Source organism: Salvelinus alpinus, chromosome 5 (assembly GCF_045679555.1).
Source record: "Salvelinus alpinus chromosome 5, SLU_Salpinus.1, whole genome shotgun sequence".
NCBI classification, from domain to species: domain Eukaryota; kingdom Metazoa; phylum Chordata; class Actinopteri; order Salmoniformes; family Salmonidae; genus Salvelinus; species Salvelinus alpinus.
The window spans coordinates 64,248,348-64,273,003 of record NC_092090.1 but is presented as its reverse complement, the minus strand read 5'-3'; the positions used below and the strand labels follow the sequence as shown (position 1 = coordinate 64,273,003).

General features: G+C 43.3%; 1 protein-coding gene across 1 annotated transcript in view; it reads right to left on the bottom strand.

Moving 5' to 3' along the window:
- Positions 1-829: 829 nt before the first annotated feature.
- Positions 830-24,656, bottom strand: part of LOC139576505 (NMDA receptor synaptonuclear signaling and neuronal migration factor-like) — a 41,944-nt gene continuing 18,117 nt past the window's right edge. Inside the window, exons 6-16 of the mRNA XM_071402678.1 lie at positions 24,072-24,149; positions 13,034-13,098; positions 11,885-11,974; positions 9,625-9,752; positions 9,249-9,332; positions 8,979-9,012; positions 8,770-8,840; positions 8,531-8,610; positions 8,294-8,396; positions 5,841-5,916; positions 830-5,319 (exon numbers count right to left, since the gene is read on the bottom strand). Coding sequence (XP_071258779.1) covers positions 5,222-5,319; positions 5,841-5,916; positions 8,294-8,396; positions 8,531-8,610; positions 8,770-8,840; positions 8,979-9,012; positions 9,249-9,332; positions 9,625-9,752; positions 11,885-11,974; positions 13,034-13,098; positions 24,072-24,149 — 907 coding nt within the window. The 3' untranslated portion in view covers positions 830-5,221. The remainder of the gene's footprint in view (positions 5,320-5,840; positions 5,917-8,293; positions 8,397-8,530; positions 8,611-8,769; positions 8,841-8,978; positions 9,013-9,248; positions 9,333-9,624; positions 9,753-11,884; positions 11,975-13,033; positions 13,099-24,071; positions 24,150-24,656) is intronic.

Genomic DNA, 24,656 nt, shown 5'->3' with positions numbered 1-24,656 from the left:
CTGCCTCTGATCTGGCGGACTCACAAAACACCAATACTGCATTTGTAAAAGATGTCAGGGTGTTGGTGTGCCCCACCCATTCTGCCTGTGGAAAAAAGAAAACTGAGCTCTCTGGTTTGCTTAATATAAGGAATTTGATGTAGGGCATTTACATTTACTTTACCATTTTTTTTTCTTTTCCACCCCTGTACTTAAGTACATTTAAAACCAGATACCTTTACTTAAGTAGTATTTTACTGGGTGACTTATATTTAATTCATTTTTTATTAAGGTATCTTTACTTTTACTCAAGTAGGACAATTGAGTACTTTTTCCACCACTGCCCTTCAGTTATTCTCTGCCTGCTGTTTACAAGCATTGCTCTGTGAATAGTCACACTTAAGTACATCTCCTATGAGCTGACAACCTTTAAGCACCAGCTGATGACCAGCCAGAGACTGTGGAAAGTGTGTGTGTGTGTGTGTGTGTGTGTGTGTGTGTGTGTGTGTGTGTGTGTGTGTGTGTGTGTGTGTGTGTGTGTGTGTGTGTGTGTGTGTGTGTGTGTGTGTGTGTGTGTGTGTGTGTGTGTGTGTGTGTGTGTGTGTGTGTGTGTGTGTGTGTGTGTGTGTGTGTGTGTGTGTGTGTGTGTGTGTGTGGGTGGGTATCAACCATTGTGTATTATAGGCAGAGAGGCAAGAGATGATTGAGGATAAATTGAGATGCTGGACTGGATGGATAAATCACCTATCTATCATTGTGCTGCTTATTTCCCAACAGTTCATTGTAAAATAGAGAAAGTTATTTACAGATTCAGGTGAGTCAGCCAACAAAGAAACAACGAAGACACAAATTGATTAGAACTGGATACATTTTTTACTGAAAAGAAAAACAACACTTTAAAAACATTTGCGACTGGCTAGTACCAATATTGTACAGTGCGAAACATACTGTACTGCTCGTGATATTAGTTCAGTTACAGCAAGTTTAAAATTTCAATTAAATGTCAATTCTCAAGATATATGGCTATTCTAAGTAAAGGTACACTACCCCAGTCTATTTTCTTTAGTATCTCCTCGAATTAAAATCACCACAGATAATCAATCCTTATCATTATCATAATTAGCATTTTAAACAATACTTTTATCAAGACATTTGGATATTCAACCTGACTAAAGAATTACATTAGTGATAGTTATCACTTCTAAAGTCTCCCTTTCTATTCTAGTATGCTATGTAAATCTACCGAAAGAAATCTACTGAAAATGCAACGCCCTGGTCCAGACTTTGTGAAAAGTTAAGACTGAGGTTACACAATATGAGATCTTTGTGCGCTCCCCCTCGTTCCAAAATACAATCACTTCCCAACATGAGGCGTCAGAGCAATTAGAGCTGCATCAATCAATCATCATAACTCAATCAGCATCCCCAACACAGAGCAGAGCATACAGAGCAGAGAACTAGGCAATGGCTGAGTCCCAAATTCCACCCTTTCCCCACAGGGTTCTGTTCAAAAGTAGTGCACTATACAGGGAACATGGTGTCATTTGGGAGGCATACAATATCTCTTGATAAAAAGTGGACGCAGTCAACGGGGGAGAAACTCAAACATTAAAAATGGGATGAAAGTTCATGGCAATGTCTTATTTCCTCATTGGTGATGACAGAAGGTTACATTTTGAATTAATAGAGCGTGTGAGATGGATGTCTTGGTTTGTGTGATTATATTTCTCCTCACAGAAATGGAAATGGCTGCTTCGTTGGCCAGGATGATAAGTCAAACCACGATGAGCAGCCAGCGCTCGCTCCGCTGATTCTGGCTCCAGTATAATACATTACAGTCCCTGCATTCACTATAGAAAGTACACTACTTTTGAGCAGAATCCTGGTGAAAAGTAGTGTACTAAATAGGAAATAGGGAGCCATTTGGGACAAAACCCCTAGCTCTCATCTAAATATGGGCCAGACCAACTTCTCATTTACACGTCTCTCTTTTGCAATCTCAAAGTTTTAATGTCTATCCATGTCTATCCATGCTTGTCAACTATCCAAGAAATATTGCCATAGCCCTCGTACACTCCTCTTCTTACATATGCATCCCAAATTGCATCCTATTCCCTATATAGTGCACTACTTTTGCTCCGCCACTTCCGGCTCTGCTGGCACAATGGTTTGAAATCATCCTCAAATACCAGATAATAAATATTCCTATATCCATGGTATTTAAAGGATGGTTCTCTGTCCACTGGCCTATCTCCTGGGTCATAAACATATTTTTAAAGCAGAACCATACATCAATGATTCATACAACATTTTTTAATTCACTGTGCTCAAGTAATTCACTTCACTTAATTCACAGTTTTTCCATTTCCGTTTTTCGAGCTAACTTGCATTAAAACAGACCAAGACAGATAGATATGGCCAATTTGATGTACTTTAATACGGTAACAATTAATGTCCTGGTGCTCTAACACCTTGGGCTAGATTCAATCCACATCATGGAAGAGCCGCGTTAGGCCATTTCCCGATAGAGCCGACATATGCAGTGTGTACCGTGAATGTAGTCTCGGCGAACACAGGAACATTGTCTTTTAAATTTTTATTGTGCTATTGCGCAGATCTTCCGCATTAAATCTAGGCCCTAATCCCTCCTGGGGTTAGCTTTTGAGACAGGCAGCAGTGAGGCTCTGAGCAGAGGAAGTGGAAGGTCAGTAACTGTGGGATGTCCAAGACCACACATACAGTAGGCTACTTTCTGAGTAGCAAGATACACACACATCCTCATCTGCTAGAAACACTGAGCCTCACATATCAAAGTGTACAGTCGTGCTCTTTCTCTCTCACTCTCTCTCTTTTCTCTCGTGCGCTCTCCCTCTGTCTCTACTTCCATATCAATGTCAGTAATGTTGGAGATTGCTGTGCATTGGGGCCAGTTGGGACCAAAACAAGGCAAAACGCATATTTTCTAATAACAGTGTAGGAAATGTTACGAAGTCTATTGCTACAGGATAGAGGGTTTGTATCCTTGGTTAACAGTTTTGTAAAGGTACACATTAAACAGAGGAGTGGGGAGAGATACAGTACCCATGTGGCACAAACTGAATGTTGATTGCACATCAATATAACGCATGTACAGTAATACTCGTATGTTAGTGAGAAAGAGTTAAATGTAGAACAACTACAAGTGAGTAAAATACACGGAGTGCCTGCCTCATTCTAGGAAGGTCAACAAAGAATTGTTAGACGTGTACCCTCTGTACCAACATTGCTGAATAATAGCAAATCTTACGGAATATAAAGAAAATCCCCCCTCTCTTTTGTCTCTCTGTACTGAGTATGTCCACATGGATGCATAAAGATGTGTATTATCATCCCCCCCCCCAGCTAAGAGAAAACACTGATAATGAAGACTCCTCACAGTTCAGTACCCCTGCAGTGCCCCATCAGGCAAGGATTCTGAGAAACACACAAACCACCCACACACACACCGGGGAGCTACACACACATTCAGTTATTAGCTCTGGTGGAACAGTTTAAGGAGGAAATGAGAAAAGCATCCTTAAACGATGTTATTTTGCCACTTTTGAGCACAAGCAAAAGTTTGAAACCAATCTCAATATCATTACACACTCCTTCACAGAACTGCTCCGCGTGTTTGAGATGTACTGTAAACCACTACTGAGTGTTGCACAATATCACATAGGCAAGACAGAGAGCCCATTTGTTAAAAGTCAATAGCACAATACAAAGAAAGTAAATGCCATAAGAATGACATGACAAGAATACTGAGATTTTGGTTCATACAAGAATGAAGAAAAACACAGGCAGTGCAGAGAGAACTAGAGTAACTAGCAGCAATACTAGTTCAACACAAGTAAATATACTGTAGATATAAAGAGAGGGAGATTACCATAAGCAGTGTGACACAAGTCATCTAGGCTAGGCCTAGTCCACTTTCTATAAACCTCATGGCAGTATTAAATGATGCACAGTTAGCAATGCAATGCAGACACACACAGTAAGACAGAGCGCTCACAGCATAAGGGTATCATTCCCTGGGAGTGAACTGAACACGACAAGAAAGAAACGTCTGTGTCCATAGTTCAGCAGGGTAAAACATCAACGTGGAAGGGCTCTGGTACGGTGTCACTGTTGCATGTGTAATGAGCAATAAGCTACAATTGACCTAGTGTATGAAGAATCTAAAAATACAAACACCTGCCTCGTTCACACACAAACACGCACAGGTGCTCAGAGACACAGAAATGGTTTCCCTGACAACCACTGAGCGGAGAGGATCGGAACTAGTCGAAAGACATCTCCGATCCTATTCCGTTACGTTATGACGGTACATGAGGTGACGGCAATTATCATACGAGGGATAGCAGTAACCCTGAGATATTCAAGTCAAACAGTCCATAAGAAATACTAATACAATAAGTTAAAATAAAAGCTGTTTTATACGATATATAGATACTTTGAATTATTGGTAAGACTAATTTAGTACTATCTTTTCTATTTGTGGTACATGTATAGATAACGGAAATCTATTCTCTAAAGCTCCGAAAACCACCAAAACACTTTATAAATACATTTAGCTCCTTAGGGAGATCTACGTACTTCCTGAAAAAAAATGAGCTTTAATCTGATTTCACACAGCTGACAGGTAGACAAAGGAGGAAATATGTCGCCATCTCTTCTCCCCTTTCTCAAAGAGTTTTTATTTTCCCTGCAGGTGCTGCATCTCTCTCTCTCTCTCTCTCTCTCTCTCTCTCTCTCTCTCTCTCTCTCTCTCTCTCTCTCTCTCGCTCTCTCGCTCGCTCTCTCTCGCTCTCTCTCGCTCTCTCTCTCTCTAAAAGAAGACTTTCTGGGCTCCTGAGCTTAAAATCTAACTCTATGTGTCTCTTGAGACTAAAGGATGATCTATCCACTCCTCTCTTTTACCTTCTCTCTCTGGTTCTCTCCAGTAGAGGCATTAGTTGAGACAGTGAAAATGGATGGGGGGAAATTTACAGTTCACCTCTTGACAGTAGCTGCTACTGGATTTCACTTAGTGCCTTCAATTCATCTGAGAGCTGAGGATTGAAGCCTCCTCAGTGAGTAAAACCACCTGAACCCCGTCTTCCTGTTGCACCTCTTCTACAGAGCGCTCCCGTCCAGGACCTCTCAAGGAAAGCCGTCACTATAGGCTATCGGTGATGAGATACACAGCCAGTAGGCTGACAAAGGTGAAAGGTGAGCAATGTCACAAAAGGTTGTCATAGTCAAGCAGCTTGGAGTGCTGGCGGGTTTTCCACAGGCGGAAGAGACGGAAGTCAAAGTACATCTCGATCATCTCCTTGCCTAGAGAGAGAGAGAAATAGAGAGAGAGTGGGTGGGGTCGAGGGGCACCGGTTAAGTACAGTTGATTTCTCTTCACCCCTCCGCTAGCTAATCTGTTCTCAGAAAGGAAAATAATTCACTTTTTCCCAACAACTACTCTCAAAGGTTGATTGAAATATACAGTTGATTGAAGTGTTCATGTACTGTAAAGCTTGATCAAGCTATAAACTGGTGGAAATGGAGGAGAGGGAAACACTCAGTGGAGATAATGAGATATTAATTGAGAAATAATTAGCATGACATCAATAAGTGTCAGGGGGAAATGATTGATGGGCGGGTGCGTTCAGAGCTCAGGAACTTCAGACATGTCTGCCGGCGTGTTCCCTAATGTCCTGATTAACTTGGTTTGCCTTGCTGGGTTTGATTAATGTTCACTATTTACATTCAGGGAACGTGCACAGCGGCGCATGTAGCAGATATTGGAAAATCGATCATGTACATATGTGAAATTGCGTTTGTGGGGTCATGCATGCTACACTCACCCTGCGCAGACAGCTCTAGTGGGGACTTGAATTCGATGGCATGAGGTCTCATTAGCTGCTTCAGATTCTGGATTAGCTGTGAAGCAGAACATTTTACATTTTCAAAAACATCCATCTGGCAAAACAGACAAACCTCTTGAGAGGAGAGAAAATAGTCTTCTGTTCACAGCAAAAACAATTGCAGACATATTGTCACTCGTTCTTTTTCCAAAGGAAACTAACGCTCAGTTGTACCTCCGAAAGCAATACAACTAACTCCAAAGTTAAATGTCATAACATCAACTGAAAAGAGCCCTTCATAGTGGGAACGACAGGGGCAGAGTGTGTCTTGTGTATACAGCAGAATGGGAAGTGACACTGAAGTGTTAACCTGTGTTTGTCTCCCTGAGTATATCTGTTGTTGAGTGGCTGTTGTGTACGAGGAGAGTGCTCATTGCTGGAGAGAGCCTGTCAGAGCACATTACTGTACCTTACATAACCCTCCTCCTGCCCACTTCGCCGCTCACTCCCTACACCTCCCCTCTCCCCGCTCCTCTCCCTCTCTCTGCACCTCCCCTTTCCCTGCACCTCTTCTCTTCTCCGCTCCTGCTCTCCTACTCCACTCCCTGCAGTCTGGACCAGCCAGTCCCACTGCCCCATGGAGCCTGGCAACCAATTAACAATGTTTTTCCAGAAGCCCGTTTCCTCTCTGCTGACGCCATTCACAGAGCAGAAGAAGTAGCAGCATGCTCAGGATCTAAATCAATGCACGGAACCTCTGGGGAGTTTGTGTGTGTGTGTGTGTGTGTGTGTGTGTGTGGGAGAGGTCAGGGTTCGCGGCCCCTAGCGGGACTCTGCTAATATAACGTGCTCCAGTGTTACAGTGCTTAACCTCAACTCCCCTGACCGTGTCGACAGAGATGAACAACAATAGTTTGAACCCTTAAAGCCGGGTCACTGTTTTAAAAGAGGGGAATACTGTACAACAGAAGGATTTCGGTGGTAGATTCTATCGGCAGAAATCAGCAGACTCACGGATGAACAGAATTCAGAGGAGGAACTAATGATGTTTTTGTCTTGCCCTTTGTAGGCTAGAGGTGACTGCTCCCCAGAAGAAGACTGTACAGGGAGTGAATACAACTAAAGGAGTGGAAACGAGCTGTATAACAAAGTTAAGGTTTGCATCCCAAATGGCACCCCATTCCCTATAGGCCCTGGTCAAAGTAGTGCACTATATATGGAAAAGGGTGCCATTTGGGAGACACCCAAAATCAATCAAGGAGATATTAGAGTTGAATTGCAGATACAGGTAGGCTGGGTGTGTACCGGTACGTAGGTCTCTGAAACTAGCAGACTATTATTAGACGGATGACTAAAGCTTTCTATCTGCATTCCAGCTGAGGTAGCAGGGGATTACAGATAGCAGAAGAGAACACTGAAAAATGCACTGAAAAATGCTTCCCTGTTTCATTTCTGCGACTTGTACAGCCTCCAGACTGCCACACACGCACGCACGCGCACGCACGCGCACGCACGCACGCACGCACGCACGCACACACACACACACACACACACACACACACACACACACACACACACACACACACACACACACACACTCCAGAGAAGGAACAACGTGGAGAAAATGTCAGATAGACTGGAACAACACTGATGTCTGTGTCAGAGTGTAGACAGACTGTACAGCGTGCTAATGTACAAAATGCATGCATGTGTTGCTGTATATTGGACTGCCTAATACAGTGTGTGAAAACTGTATGTTCAATTATTTAAATGAGTAAACACAAATGCTGTAGCATGTGTACGGAGTTTCTGTGTGAGAGTGCATGCATTTTCAAGACCATCTGAACTAAGTGCCTGTGTGTGTTTGTGTGTGCGTGCCTGAGTGCGTGCGTGTGTGTCTGTGTGTGTCCGTGAAACTGTTTGTGTGCATAGCTGCTTGTTCCCTGCAGTGTCTGCCAGTACGGCTTAGGCTCTGTGGGTGAGGAGGGCCAGGGCAGGGGGATGTGTGTGTGTGTGAGGCTCTATACTGGCTACATGAATAAAAAAAGAGGGATAGGCCTATATACTGTGCATTAATCTATAATGAAGCAGTACGGTTGTGGTAATAAATGTTGACAGTGACAGAATAGGAAACAACTCTTTACATAAGTTAATATAGTACTGGGTAGGGTTAGCCTGGGTACCAGTCTGTTCAGCTGTCATATGACAAAGATTAGCATGACGAGGATTGTCAAGGAGTGGAATGACAGCTAAACAGACTGCTACCCAGACTATGGTGCCAAAATTTCAGTAACTTTCACAAAATCCCAAAGGTTTTGGCAGAAATTCCTGGAATCAGGAGGGGAGAACGCAGGAAATCCAGGAATCCTCCAACTGGGATTTCTAGAAAACCTGGTATATTTGGGAAAATTACTAGAATTTTGCAACTACAATAGGAAACTTTAAATCCATACTTTTTCTCCATTGGCGCTCCCCAGAACATAGCAGCCCATTATGTGAATGAGGTTGGCCTCAGGGTTTAGTTTGCTCATAAACCGACTCAACTTCTTCCAAAACCTGTCCATACAAATAAAAGTGGAAGAGATTAAATTAATCTGCATTAATATGGTAGTGTATGACTTTAGTCTATGTTCCTGCAATCCAGTGACAGTTGTCATGGTGATATTGTTGTCAGAAGTGAGTGAACTTACTGGATCATGTCCTCCTCCTTCTCCACCTTGGCAAACGTGGCCACTTTGTTCTTGAGCAGGTACAGATGCCCCGGACCTCCCTGGAGAACAGGTTAATTCCAGTTATGTGCGTGCAACAATAACCGCAGCAGCAATAAGCTGACTTAAACGCTGAGTTTGAGACAACAAGGACCCATTCTCCAGCTCACACACGCAAACACACAATATTGTCTAAACCATCTCCCCTTCCTCTCTCTCACCTGACAGAAGATGAGCATGTTCCAGATCTTACAGCCTTTCCTGTAGGCCGTCAGCTTCTTCTCTATCTCCTCTGTGATTGGAGGGAAAGATGAGGGAGGAAAGTAAAAATGTTACTTTTCTGCAGGCTGGGGAGAGAGGCCACATACTGTACTATGATCATTATTCAGGGCATACCATGACTGAAAAACAAACACATCAATCTACTCACCAATGATGTCATCGAATGTGGCATGTTCATGATCCTACAGAAAAATGAAAAATAGGACACAATAAGATGAGACGGTAAGACAATTCCAACTACTGTGTGAACGGGGTGGTTTATGGTATGCCCGTTATGGCGTAGCATTTAAAAAGTTGATATTTTCCATATAAACTGTAATAATTAGGAAGTGTAGAAGAGGCTCTTGTAAATCGATATGACAGTCATCAGAATATCCAGGAATTATCATAACAGGACCAGTGGATGAGAGGGACTCACATAAAGGATGGGGATGACCGAGGGGTCGTCCCGACGGATGATGTTAGGGACATATTCAGCCTTCGGGACTTTAGAGGATATCAGCTGGAAGAAGACGGACAGTCTCAACATCTATACAAAAATCTACGAAAAACTGTCCACAATGGGTACATTATATACTGTAAGTAACATCATAATAAGAATGGAAACAGATAAATACATTTGTCAGAAACAACCCTACTTAGTAGTATGATATCTGTTTAAGGTCATCTAGAACAGAGCTACAGAGATATTCTACTACAGTTGACACTTAGCTATTAACAACACAATGTACCCTATTCACTTTGCACTGCTATGAGATGGCTAACTGGTCTCGTAGGTGAGCTGAGAATCTCACTATGATTTTGGGTGGGATGAAGTCCTCTCCCTCGCAGGCTGCTCTCTCCAGCTCTCTCTCCTCCTCCCAGTCTGCATCCTCCTGTGACCCTTCATCTAGAGCCCCTGACGAGGACTGCAGGTCCCCATCTGACACACACACACACACACACACACACACACACACACACACACACACACACACACACACACACACACACACACACACACACACACACACACACACACACACACACACACACACACACACACACACACACACACACACAGTCGTTGAGAGATGAAAGGATGACAAACAGAGCTGATTACAGGAGAGTATACAACCAATGCAGCACACCTGGCTGCTGGCTGTTTGCAGAGAGAAGAAGACAGGAATCATAGAGAGACACACACCGAGGAAATATCACATTTACATAAGTATTCAGACCCTATACTCAGTCATTTGTTGAAGCACCTTTGGCAGCGATTACAGCATCGACTCTTCTTGGGTATGACGCTACAAGCTTGGCACACCTGTATTTGGGGAGTTTCTCACATTCTTCTCTGCAGATCCTCGCAAGGTCTGTCAGGTTGGATGGGGAGCATCGAGGCACAGCTATTTTTGTCACACCCTGATCTGTTTCACTTGTCCTCGTTATTGTCTCCACCCCCTCCAGGTGTCGCTTGTTTTCCCAGAGTATTTATCCCTGTGTTTCCTGTCTCTCTGTGCCAGTTCGTCTTGTATGTCCAAGCCGACCAGCGTTTTTCCCCGGTTTCCTGCTTTGCCTTTTCTCCTTTTTCTAGTCCTCCCGGTTTTGACCCTTGCCTGTTCTGGACTCTGTACCCGCCTGCCTTACCATTCTGCCTGCCCTGACCTCGAGCCTGCCTGCCACTCTGTACCTCCTGGACTCTGATCTGGTTATGACCTTTTGCCTGTCCACGACCATTCTTTTGCCTATTCCTTTTGGATTTATTAATCATCTTAAACTCCAATCATCTGCTTCCTGTGTCTGCATTTGGGTTTCAGGTCTCTGCGTTGTCTTGGGTGTGTGCTTAGCCTCGTTGTCCTGTTGGAAGGTGAACCTTCGCTCCCAGTCTGAGGTCCTAAGCTCTCTGGAGCAGGTTTTTATCAAGGATCTCTGTACTTTGCTCCGTTCATCTTTCCCTCGATCCTGACTAGTCTCCCAGTCCCTGCCGCTGAAAAACATTCCCACCACCATGCCTCAGTTTGGCCGGGAGGCCAGCTCTAGGAAGAATCTTGGTGGTTCCAAACTTCTTCCATTTAAGAATGATGGAGGCCACTGTGTTCGTACCCTTCACCAGATCTGTGCCTCAACACAATCCTTTCTCTGAGCTCTACGGACAATTCCTTCGACCTCATGGCTTGGTTTTTGCTCTGACATGCACTGTCAACTGTGGGACCTTATATAGTCAAGTGTGTGCCTTTCTAAATCCTGTCTAATTAATTGAATTTACCACAGGTGGACTCCAATCAAGTTGTAGAAACATCTCAAGGATGATCAATGGAAACAGGATGCACCTGAGTTCAATTTCGAGTCTCATAGCAAAGGGTCTGAATACTTATGTAAATAAGGTATTTCTGTTTTTAATTTTTTATACATTTGCAAAAATTCCGAACAACCTGTTTTTGCTTTGTCATTATGCGGTATTGTGTGTAGATTGAGGATTTTGGTTTTTGTTCATCCATTTTAGGATAAGGCTGTAACGTAACAAAATGTGGGAAAAGTCAAGAGGTCTGAATAATTTCCGAATGCACTGTAGCACAAGAAATCATAGGCACATAAAGCAGGCACACAAAGCCATCAGATACACAGACAATAGGTTGCAGAGAGACACGGACGCAAAATATTTAGATGAAAGACAGAGCTCGGAACATACAAGCACAGACTCGGACAGACCCTGGACAGATATGGAGGACTGCAGAGACGCACAGTACAGGCGTAAAGGACAGACGTACAGACGCAAGGTACAGTAGACCGCTGCCGCCAAAAGACAGACGTGAATAGGTAGAGGAAAAATACAATCAGGGTCAAACAGTCTGTACAGGGGAGCTTCTTTCAAATGAGTGTGTGTGTGTTTGTGTGAGTGTGTGCGTGTCCATAGTGTACGTATAGTGCCTGTTTGTGCCTCAGTAAAGTTATTCTTAACTGTACATGCTTGTGCCCGAGTATGCTTGAGTGAGAAAGTGTGTTTGCGTATGTCTCCTGGGCACGTCAGCTTGCATGAGCGAGTGTGTGTGTATAGTATGTGTCTGGACTCACTGTCTCTGGAGCCATGGAGAGAGTCTGGCTTCATAGGGGTTGGGTCACTCCAGGAGCGGTTGAAACTCTTAGCTCGGCGGTCGGCGTATGCTGATGAAGGAGTGGAGGAGAATGAGTGGAGGATGAGGAGGAGGCCGGGGGCGGGGGGGGGGAGAGTGCCACACACACTTTCCCTAATCAAGCCCAAAAGACACTGGGTGTGTTCCAATAATATCTATTTTCTTCTGAAGCGTACACTTGTTCACTACTTCCCACAAATCTAAAAGCATTGGATTGGTGGAGGCTAGAGTGAGTTTCCACCTTGTATTTTAATACCTGTAATATCCTTTCAAATCAGTGAAGGGAAGTGAACAAAGGAACACTTTGGGAGAAAAGGAGAGATAATTGGGATGTAGCCACTCCACACAGACGCTAGGAACTCATCAGAAACGTCTTTCACCACGGAGTGGGATTTAGTCCGCTATACAGACGCCAACACACACAAACACTTCCCATATGTACAACACATCCCGGTTCATTCAAAAACAGCCTGGGTGAAAACACGTTCCTTGTATTGCTCTGACTGAGTCATCATCACGAAACAGTGATACTGAGTGGGTGAGCATCTGGTACTCCAGCTCACAGCTGGGCCTGTCGTATCCAAACCACCCAGTCACTTAACAGATGCTAATAAAGTCAACACCTCTACCAGCTTCGTCTAACCAGACATCCTACTATAAAACGCCAACTTGAAAGCTTTCATGCCGTAACGTTGACCATCTTGACTCTTTGACCACTTTCTCCTGGGAGTTGGATGTCTATTTTTCAGACAGGTTGAAATGTAAGAGAGGGACACAGAATTCAGAGGGGAGAACAGGTGGAAAGGGGCGGGTGAAGTGAGATTCGGTGTGCTTGGGAGACTATACTACTACAGTTTCACCACACTCCCACAATGGACCACTTGGTTCCATTTACTGTAGCTTCAACTAGTTGATATTGAGCCATGCCACACTTATTTATGAATGCATGAATGTACCATGCAGTATATTTTATCCAGCACACACTGACACATGTACTGTACAGGCTGAATGCATTTAGCACAACCACACTGACGAAAGTTGAGCCCATAATAACAAGCTACGACGGCACAGGCACCAGGGCCACACTCACTGGGGAACTCACTCTGAGCCTTCATTCTGCGGCTGCCCACCATTCTCAGGTGCTTCCGGAAGTTCCTGTCACAGAAAAGAACAGAGCAGTAGAAGGGAGAAGAAAGAGGGAGGGGAGAGAAGGAGAACAGAGGGAGAAGAAGAGGGAGAGAGCAGAGGGAAGAAGAAGAGTAACAGTTTAGTAACTTACCTGGACAGGAAAGTGAAACTGCTTGTCAATCAATGCCTGTTCATGTACTGGGGTGGGCGGGGGGGTGCTTTGGTGTTTGAAGTTATTCAGTCTGATCAAACTGATTCCTTTCGAACTCTCCCACAACATGATTCAACTGGATCAAAAGAGATGAACTCTTTTCCAAGTTCGGTCAGACTGACTCATCCAAAACCTCTGAAAAAAGATCTAAAACATTGTGGATCTGTGAATTTAAAAAAAATCCAAGCTTGTGAAACAAGTTCCTGTGACTCAGCTGTCATCTACTGACTGTACAAATGTTAAAAAAAACAAAAAAACATGTGATGTTAGTTACACAGATTGTAAATACTGACTAGATTCAGTAATGCGTAGAGATAACCTTGTTACTGGAGCATCCTCATAAACATATGAGTGAAACAGGCAATTACTAAACAACTTTCTTAAGGAAACACATGAAATGGTTTGGCTCAGTTGCGAACTGTCATTCAGGGTAGATGGGGCAGAGCCCCAACTGTTTTGGGCCCCACCTGTTTGGCAAGAAATATATACAGTGCATTCTAAAATGGATTTTAAAGAATCTCAGCAATCTACACACAATACCTCCATAATGACAAAGCAAAAACAGGTTTTTAGACATTTTTGCTAATTTATTACAAATAAAAAACTGAAATATCACATTTACATAAGTATACAGACCCTTCGTTCCCTTCCGCTGAAAAACATCTTCACAGCGGGCTGTCATGTGCCTTTTACTGAGGAGTGGCTTCCGTCTGGCCACTCTAACATAAAGGCCTGATTGGTGGAGTGCTGCAGAGATGGTTGTCCTTCTGGAAGGTTCTCCCATCTCCACAGACGTACTCTAGAGCTCTGTCAGAGTGACCATCGGGTTCTTGGTCACCTTGGTCACCAACTTCTTCAACTTAAGAATGATGGAGGCCACTGTGTTCTTGGGGACCTTCAATGCTGCAAACATTTTTTCGTACCCTTCCCCATATCTGTGCCTCGACACAATCCTATCACGGAGCTCTACAGACGATTTCTTCGACCTCATGGCTTGGTTTTTGCTCTGACATGCACTGTCAACTGTGGGACCTTATATAGACAGGTTTGTGCCTTTCCAAATCATGTCCAGTCAATTGAATGGATGCATCTGAGCTCAATTTTGAGTCTCATAGCAAAGGGTCTGAATACTTATGTAAATTATGTATTTCTGTTTTTTATTTTTAATACATTTGCCAACATTTCTGAAAAAAAGTTTTTTTGCTTTGTCATTATGGGGTATTGTGAGTAGATTGCTGAGGATTTGTATTTTGATTTTAGAATAAGGTTGTAACATAACAAAATGTGGAAAAAGTCAAGTGGTGTGAATACTTTTCAAAGACACTGTATGTATATATACAGTATTACTTGATTTATTTATATATATTTTTTGTTATTAATATAAAAAATGTGTTGTTTTGCATGTTATTTTGCCATTAATACGTGTCACATATCAGTTTGCAAACAATGTTAAAAAAAATCCTTGAGTTAATAAAGCCGCATACAAAAACATGGTCTCATCTTTGCTTTCTTGAGTAAGGCAGCTCCAAAATGCAGGTGTTTCAGCCTAGCTCAGTGCTTTCTGTGGTGGTGGTGAATATACCTCGGAGATATGTATACTGCATCTAAGAAAGTAATACTAAGTGTATGTTGTGTAGCAAGCTGTTAGTAGCCCATGTGCCTCACCCTAATAATTTGGTACCTTTCCCCCTCATAACTTAGCCTACTGATCTGGTGGTGCACATGTAGCCTATAGCCTGTTTTACATAAATGTCATAATTGAATATTGTAAGAGCTTTCATTGTCTGCGTATATGCCCCCTTTATTTATCCTACGGTTCTGACTTGGTGTACAGGGAGAATACTGTAAGAACGGCCAATGTTCTGAATTCTGTCGCTGTACATTTCAAAAGTGCTGAACATATAGTTATATATTATATAATATATTAGATATATTATATATATACGTCCGTCCTAGCTCGCTCATTAATGTCTTAATCGAAATTACGGATTGCCTCTTATTTGCTCGTCGTCCCATTATGCCATAGTTTGTACATCTCAATGGTCAGTAGAAACCACATTTGTTTAAGCAAGTCAGCCATATCAGCTTTTTTTTTAAAGGCAGTAAATGAGGCTGAATGAACTGTTTCACTGCCAGACAAGGCTCCGCTGATAGCCAGGTGTAGCGGTGGTAAGGATTCACTCCATGGTGCTGAAAAGAAAGCTCTGCTGTTGGGACAACTTTATGTAGGCCCTAACAGTTTGTAGGCACCTTTTGTCACCGTTATAGTGCAATTAATTAGGGTTCAATTCTCTGGCCGACTTTCTTCTCTGTATACATCAATGATGTCGCTCTTTCTGCTGGTGAATCTCTGATCCACCTCTACGCAGACGACACCATTCTGTATACTTCTGGCCCTTCTTTGGACACTGTGTTAACTAACCTCCAAACGAGCTTCAATGCCATACAACTCTCCTTCCGTGGCCTCCAACTGCTCTTAAATGCAAGTAAAACTAAATGCATGCTCTTCAACCGATCGCTGCCTGCACCTGCCCGCCCGTCCAGCATCACTACTCTGGACGGCTCTGACTTAGAATATGTGGACAACTACAAATACCTAGGTGTCTGGTTAGACTGTAAACTCTCCTTCCAGACTCACATTAAGCATCTCCAATCCAAAATGAAATCTAGAATCGGTTTCCTATTCCACAACAAAGCATCCTTCACTCATGCTGCCAAACATACCCTCGTAAAACTGACTATCCTACCGATCCTTGACTTCGGCGATGTAATTTACAAAATAGCCTCCAACAGTCTACTCAGCAAATTGGATGCAGTCTATCACAGTGCCATCCGTTTTGTCACCAAAGCCCCTTATACCACCCACCACTGCGACCTGTACACTCTCGTTGGCTGGCCCTCGCTTCATATTCGTCGCCAAACCCACTGGCTCCAGGTCATCTATAAATCTTTGCTAGGTAAAGCCCCGCCTTATCTCAGCTCACTGGTCACCATAGCAGCACCCACCCGTAGCACACGCTCCAGCAGGTATATTTCACTGGTCACCCCCAAAGCCAATTCTTTCTTTGGCCGCCTTTCCTTCCAGTTCTCTGCTGCCAATGACTGGACCGAACTGCAAAAATCACTGAAGCTGGAGACTCATTATCTCCCTCACTAACTAATCACTGCACCTGTACATAGCCCATCTGTAAATATAGCCCATCCAACTACCTTATCCCCATACTGTTATTTATTTATTTTGCTCCTTTGCACCCCAGTATCTCTACTTGCACATTCATCTTCTGCACATCTATCACTCCAATGTTTAATTGCTATATTGTAATTATTTCACCACTCTATGGCCTGTTTATTGCCTTACCTCCCTTATCCTACCTCATTTGCACACACTGTATATAGACTTTTTCTATTGTATTATTGACTGTATGTTTGTTTATTCCATGTGTAACTCTGTGTTGTTGTTTGTGTCGCACTGCTTTGCTTTATCTTGGCCAGGTCGCAGTTGTAAATGAGAACTTGTTCTCAACTAGCCTACCTGGTTAAATAAAGGTGAAATAAAAAATTCAAAAATGAATGCATTGTTTAGTGTTGTGTTGTTTAGTAAAATTCAAAAATGAATGCATTGTTTAGTGTTGTGTTGTTTAGTGGCTTTGCTGGCATGCATCTAAAAACATTTGATTTTTTGCCCCACAAAGATTTACATGCTAAAATCGCCACTGGTATGGCTTAAGGTGCAATTTATGTGTGCTTAACCTCCTCTTTCCCTCTAACTTAGAAGTTGAAATTAGACTTTGAATTTGAAGTTGAATACTGCCCTCCCTCTCATCCCTCACTACTTCTCCTCGTCTCTTCAACCTACTTCATCCCTTGTGCCCTTGTCTCTCGTTCTACACAGCTGTCTGGTTTACACATATCCATGGTTATGATTCATGTTGTGGATCAAACACAGGCATTATGCATATGGGTGTGTGTGTGTGTGTGTGTGTGTGTGTGTGTGTGTGTGTGTGTGTGTGTGGGCGGTGTGTGTGTGTGAGTTGCTGTCGTCAGTTTACCCACAAACACTGCCTGCTTTAAAGGAGGAAGTAGAGAGGGAAAAGGATGAGGGGAAACAGAGAAAAGAAACATCCCTAAATGTAAGTGGAACAGAGTTGTAGAAGAGAAACAAGCCTAAAACAGTTTTTTTCATAATTCATGAATGCTTGTTTGACACGTGATGCTATTGTGCATGCATGCCTCTGTTAAGACGGTTTTAGCACTGTCGTCGCTAGTCTTTGTTTAAGAGGACTGGTCCCACGTGTTGTCCAGCATGGAATACTGAATCTCTCTCTATACTGTTGTGGTATGAATACCATAGTTAAGACAAACACGTCGGAAGAAACACTCATAAATTATAACTAATGTTGTGCATTCTGCTGTGTCCAATTTATAACGGTAATACCTTTATTGAGACTGTTGCCTAAGCCTGGGGTTACACAAAGAAACTATCATGCAATTTTAGTTGCAGTTGCAAGTGACATCATCTCAAGTAACTTTGCTGTTACATGAAGCAACTCAAATGCGATTAAAACTGCATGGAACAGCCAATCAAATTGAAGATGCTTCTGTCATATTGTTTGAGAATTCTAAACTCACCCCGTGTCATCTGCTGCATTACATCGTGATTTCACAAATTATTATTGGTTTATCCAAGCGTTTCGTTATTGTATAAGGAACGATTAAGACAAAATGCTGGCTGTTCAATTTAGATCGCTAGAAAAAATTAATTGCCAGCACTTTTTGATCAAGCTAGGTAGGTATCTAGCAACACGCTAAACAAGCTAGCAACAAACTTGCTAGCTAGCGTAGCTCATGTTGAACAATTTCAGTTGAAACTGGTCAGGGAGAGGTTTGGGTTCACTTCAAAATTGCATTTATTAACTGCTATACCATGTACAATAATTTGTATTTATACAACGGTGGGTCTAATCCTGAATGCTGATTGTTTAAAACCGCATTCCAGCCGGTGTCTATTCCACAAGTTACCACAGGCTAAATCTATGCCTTTAAAATGCCTGTTTACTCTGTTGCATCCGACTGCGCAATCCACTGTCTCATCAGCTCAGCCAGTCAATTTATAAACTTTATCTCCACTATAAAAAGCATCTAGACATTATCTATTTCTTTTAGACTAACATTTCGTTTTCAACAGCGGAGATTTGTAAAAACCGTACTGTCTCCGACATTTGCAACATTGTTTCAATATTCAAATTCGATGTGCAGCTGTCCCATAGTAATGAACGTGTCGGGATTCGGGACGAGACAGATAGACAGGCAGGCAACGTTTCTCAACGAGTCGAAATCATGAATCTGCTGGCATAATTTTTAGGGATATATACAAAGACATGTCAATTGAAAAAATGTCAAACGAAACGAAGTGCAGCTAGTTTGCAGTCTTTCCAGCTTCAGTTTGAAGTGATTGCGTTAGTGTAATAGTACTCTTCTTGCGTTGTGTACAATCAATCATCGACACGAACTCCAACTTGTAGCACCAGTCATGGAGCTTTATTCTGATAGAAACAGCAGAAAATTGCACGTCATGCAATGCACGGCTCACCATCCAACTCTGCACTCACGCACTGTACACAATATACGAACCCCCCTCCACCAGACACGGTAAGTTGCTAGCTAGTATTGGCGGGAATTCTCTACAACAAAATGCACAATAAATATTCACCAAAAAACGCTGCATCTTATTTGTGATGTTCGAATAACAAATTGATATAAATTGTACATTTAAATCATCACTTGGGAGTATAAAAATCACTTTTGACGTACAGTGCTATGCAACCAACAACTTAACGCTGGTTTGGTGCTTGTTCACTTGGGACGATTCTAACTGAAACATCCTCCCTCGTAAGCAAGCTACGCAAACCAGCCAATAAGATGCCATGTTGAGTAGGTGAAGGCAAGACAAAACTAAAACCAAAAACCCATTGGCTTAACAATAAAGTGGCAAGGGGAATCACCAATATAACCCTGTTACATTAGCTGTGTTGTTGGCTAGCTCCTCTGAACATCAGTGTCCTGACGAGTGAGCACATTTTCCAGGCGAAACCATGCCTCATTATCTCATTGTTATGGATGTATCCAAATAAATGTCTCTGGAAAACAGCTTAACCTTCTATGGCATGACTTTTTTTTTGGGGGGGGGGGGGGATATTTCACCCGATTTTTGGGGAGCTTGGGGGTCCCTGATAATATATCCATCATAAATGTGTCGTCATCCCTTCCAACCAGATATTGGTTTGTTGCCTCAGGGCAACAATGTGCTACGAGGGTACTGAAACACCAAGGTTTTTTATAGTACGTATGATAAGTGGAATAAGGAAAACAAGCAATATATGCATTAGAACAAGTTTTATTTAGACAAACATCAACCACAAATAGTTTCAGCCAATCACAATTAGAAGCTTTCAAGTCAAAACATTAAACAATCAAATAAACAAACTACTACTAATTACAACTGAGACCTCATGTATAGACGTTTCTCACATTCCATACAAACATATAAACTAACATCCAAATGTGTGTGTGTGTGTGTGTGTGTGTGTGTGTGTGTGTGTGTGTGTGTGTGTGTGTGTGTGTGTGTGTGTGTGTGTGTGTGTGTGTGTGTGTGTGTGTGTGTGTGTGTGTGTGTGTGTGTGTGTGTGTGTGTGTGTGTGTGTGGAGGGGTTAGCCTATGTGTGCGGGTATATGTGTGTGTGTGTGTGGAGGGGTCAGCCTATGTGTGTGGGTATATGTGCAAATGTGTCTGAATGTGTGTTTGTGTGGGTTATTGTTTGAATCAGTGTTTCTCTTCTGTGTGGAACCTCAGGAAGCAGTTGCTGGTGGATGTGAAACAGAGGTGGACATCACATTTCTGGCACTTGGCTTTTGGTGTACCTGTGCACCCTGGTACCTTGCATCTCCCCTTCTTTTCAGCCATAATCTTCCAGTGGGCTGTGGCATCCAGGTGCACATCAGGAACTGGAATTGGAGCAGCGGGTCCTTTTTGCTCCTCTTCTCCTCATACCTCACCAGCAATTGTGGAACTGGGACGACATTTTTTGCGCTCCAGACTCGTTCCATTTTTGCATAGGCCTTCAGCGATGTATGACTTGAAGGTATACAGCTTCATTTGTTCCTTCTTTCTCATGCCAGTGCCTTCACAATCTCTTCGGTAGAGCAGCCAGGTGGTCACAATGATCATATCCAGGAAGTGGAACACTTCTTTGATCTGATTTTGTCCCGGTACAGTGCACTCAGTGAGTCAAGCAGATCCACCCCACCCATATTCTTGTTGTATTCTTACACCACAGCAGGGCAGGGGACTTTGGTGATGATCTTTTGCTTGCGATCCCACCTGTCAACCTCAGGGATTTTTTGATGGCCTCCCATCTATTCAGTATCATGGTGTCAGCTACTTGGGACACTCGGCAGGCTTTGTTCCAAAACATGAAGGTGCCTGGTAAACCAAACAATGTACATCACAATACCCAGGAACTGCTCCAATTCTTCTGTAGTGAGGTTAAGGGGCTTGTTTGCGTTACATTGTATCGCATATAGATTTGACTGCCCTACAATAACTTCCAGAATGTCTTCAGAGAAAAACTGCTTGAAGTACTGGAGGAGGGACATGATATCATCAGATCTTGAAAGCAGGCCCTGCCATTCTGGGTAAGCAATGAAGTATGCATTGTGGGGTGTTCTCCACCGGGGTAGCCGTGGAACATCAACCTCTGCTACATCTTCATCCTCAGGCATTCTCCTTTAAAAAAGAAAGCAGGAAGCACACATATGAATGTGTCATATACCCTTCTTCATCCCGACACGCATGCAAACACACACACACACACACCACACACGTGCACACACACATTACTTTGCTGACTGACCCCTAACTGACCCCTGACCTCCTAACTGTCTTTCAAACCTGATTCGGGGATCCACTCTTCCTGACTCCTCAAGCTCACTGTCAGAGGGAATGACCCTAACTGCCCGATGATGTTCCTTCCTGTCACGCCCTGACCTTAGAGAGCTTTTTATGTCTCTATTTTGGTTTGGTCAGGGTGTGATTTGGGTGGGCATTCTATGTTCTGTTTTCTAAGTTTGTGTATTTCTATGTTTTGGCCGGGTATGGTTCTCAATCAGGGACAGCTGTCTATCGTTGTCTCTGATTGGGAATCATACTTAGGCAGCCTTTTTCCCTTGTGTCACTGTGGGAAGTTGTCTTTGTTTGGGGTACTATAGCCCTCTTAAGCTTCACGGTCGTTTTGTATTGTTTATTGTTTTTGTTGGCAACATTTTCTATAATAAAAAGTAATGTACGCTCACCACGCTGCGCTTTGGTCTTTCTTCAACGACAGCCATGACACTTCCGCCCATAAAACGTTCTTGTGTCCATTTCCTGTAAGTATCAGTAGATAGTAAAGTAAAAACATTGACTATGGTCATAATTATGCATCCGAGCACATCTCCACACTTTAGCATGATATTGCCCAAACAAAAGTGGTCTAACTGCACAATGTTGCCCTGAGGCAACGAACCAAAAAACAGTTTTAGTATATAAATAAAAACAAAATAAGTCTTTAAACAATCAAACATACGTCTTTACATACTCATGCATATTGTTTTTTATATAACGTTATTTCAATTTAAACATGTTAAAAAGTGATTTTATCTTACCAATTGGTGGCACTGTGTCCCATGTGGCTTTGCTTCCTGAAAGGACTGCTCCACCCCCAGACAAAAGGCCACACTCACTTCAGTCCCTCATTTCATTGGACACAAACATGTTAGGTGATATATTTTATTTATCCCAAAAAATGTAAGTGGTGGTGTGAGGTAGAAAAAGGTAGTATGTTGCCTGAGGGCAACACCATGCCACAGAGGGTTAAACAAATGCAAATGCAGCTACTTTGCTGTTATTCTGCCTGCACTTTTTGACATGACTGTAAGTTAGCCGTAGTTGGCTATCTAGCAGGCAAGGGATAAGAACGTTGCCAGCCAGTATGGCAATGGAACATTTAGAACGAATGACTGGGTCGCGTCCATGTGTCGCGTCTCTAGCAACCGATAGAACGAACGACCAGCCGGCTTGGGTAGCAACCCTAGATTTGTGTCGGGACTATATCTTGTGGAAGGATGAAATAGTATGAATTTAAAAAAAATCGAAATAATGTTTTTGATGAAACAAACAAGTCATTATTTGAATATGTTGGTAACCTGATGTATAAAACTGATGTTTGGAGGATATATTGGCACGGGTGTTGTTAAACTCAACTTTGTCTCGGGCCAAACAACACCCGTGCCAATATATCCTCCAAACACCGGCTTCAAGTGCATTATCACTTAAACATCTCCTGCTGTGCTAGTCTTTGTTCTGTCAACCTTGGTCGCGGATTGTGCTGCGCAGAACTGACAGCTGTGTGTTGACATGACAACTGGGTCAGAATTCCGAACCGTCGAATGGATCATGTGACAAAAGTGTTTACAGATTAGTTGCAGGGGGGTGCTTCGCGAAGCAATCAAGAAAGAACTCAGTTGCTAGCAACTAAAATTGTGTGCAAGTTGCATCGTGTAACGGCAGCCTAACGGTTTGCGTGTTAGATACCAAGCTAAAGCTAATGTGTGTTTTCTAGACAGCTGGTTTACAAATAAAATGCTGTCAAGGTCTCTTACACAAATCAACTGGGTGCCTGTGACAGCACGATGCACTCCCTGAAATTACTCAGTGATGAAAGAGAGCGAGCGAGCAAGAGAGAGCACCTCCTCCAGACCTAAATTAATGTTTTGGTGTGTGTGCACGTGCGTGTGTGTATTAGCGTGCGTGCGTTACTCTTCATATACAAACTTCTTAGTCCAATCTCCACCCATCCTCCACCCATCCTTCCTTCAATCTGAATATAATAAATCGAACCAAATTGATACAATGAAACACTGTCCATACTCCTCTGCAACACATGAGAACCCTGGTGCACTGAATACACCGACAATTTATTGTACCCTTTATCCTGTAAGAGCTACACTGTGACACATGATTCATACAGTCACAGCCACACAACGCTGTCCGGCAGAGAAGTGAGTTACAGTCCAGTCTCCATGAACACAGTCACACGTTGTGCACTGCAGCAGCTCGGTGTTTAACACTGATTAAAACTGTCATGCCAACGCCACGCTGTAAATGTTCATACATTGATTCATTGCCACGGTTACACACCACTGCCCATTGTCGCACAGCTGCCAGGCCTGCGGACTAAAATGTTGACAAGCTGTTGTAGCAGTGTCAGTCTCACCAACGCAAACCCAGCTCCTGGTCCCATCTACAGTGGTACAGCTAGGCTGTCTCCCAAATGGAACCCTATTCCATATATACTGTAGTGCGCAACTTTTGAGCTGGGTTTGAGTTGGTGAGACAGACACTAGCTTTCCTCCTTTACCACCAGCCCATCCATGCACAGCAACCCAGACACTCACGCACACCAATGATTATTGACTTCTGGAGGCAACTGTCTGGCTCTTAAGCAAAGTGTTGTATGATCACGCTACCTGGAACAGTGAGAGGCTACTGAGACATGGTCGATCATTAGAGTTGGTCTGACGGACAGGGTGTGAGTGTGAGGGGGGAGGCACAACAATAATGTTAGAGGGTGCCTGTGCGTCTGTGTGTTTCTGTGTGTGTGCACGTGTGTGTGTGTGCAGGGGTTGTTGGGGCGGGGGCCACACCACACTACAGCACTGTGTACAGGGCAGCCAGGTCGGATAAGGAAGGTACCTCTCAGTCTCTGTTATAGTAGAGGTTGCCTCCTGTTCTCGTTTCCTCCTCTTTCTCTCAGCAATGCACCGGAATGCCCTGCTGGGACGTCACAGTGTTAACGGGGTCAGGGCTCAGAGGTCAGAAGTGAGGGGCTGGGTTTGTGAATGCAGGGTTAGAAGGCGTTAGTGAGCGGGGATCCACGCCACAGAGAATTAGCCATCACAGGGTTAGCACTGGTTAGTGGCTAGTGGGTTAGAGCCAGCAGCACAGGTGCTTGTTGTACACGACACACGCACACTGCAAACACACACATAAGGATACCATCAAGCCACCAATCAGAGACCAAGAGGAGCAGAGGTCAGACAGACACGGAGCCACAGAGGTGAAGTACACAGGAAACTAGCAATTGTGTTTGTGTGTGTGTACCTCCTAAATGGATATATGTTGTGACAGGGTGCCAAAAAGAGTAACCATCATGTGTGACATGCTATCCATATTCTACGCACTGGGGTCAATCACTGCCTGTCAGACAGATGATGAGAGCTGTCTGTGTGTGTGTGTGTGTGTGTGTGTGTGTGTGTGTGTGTGTGTGTGTGTGTGTGT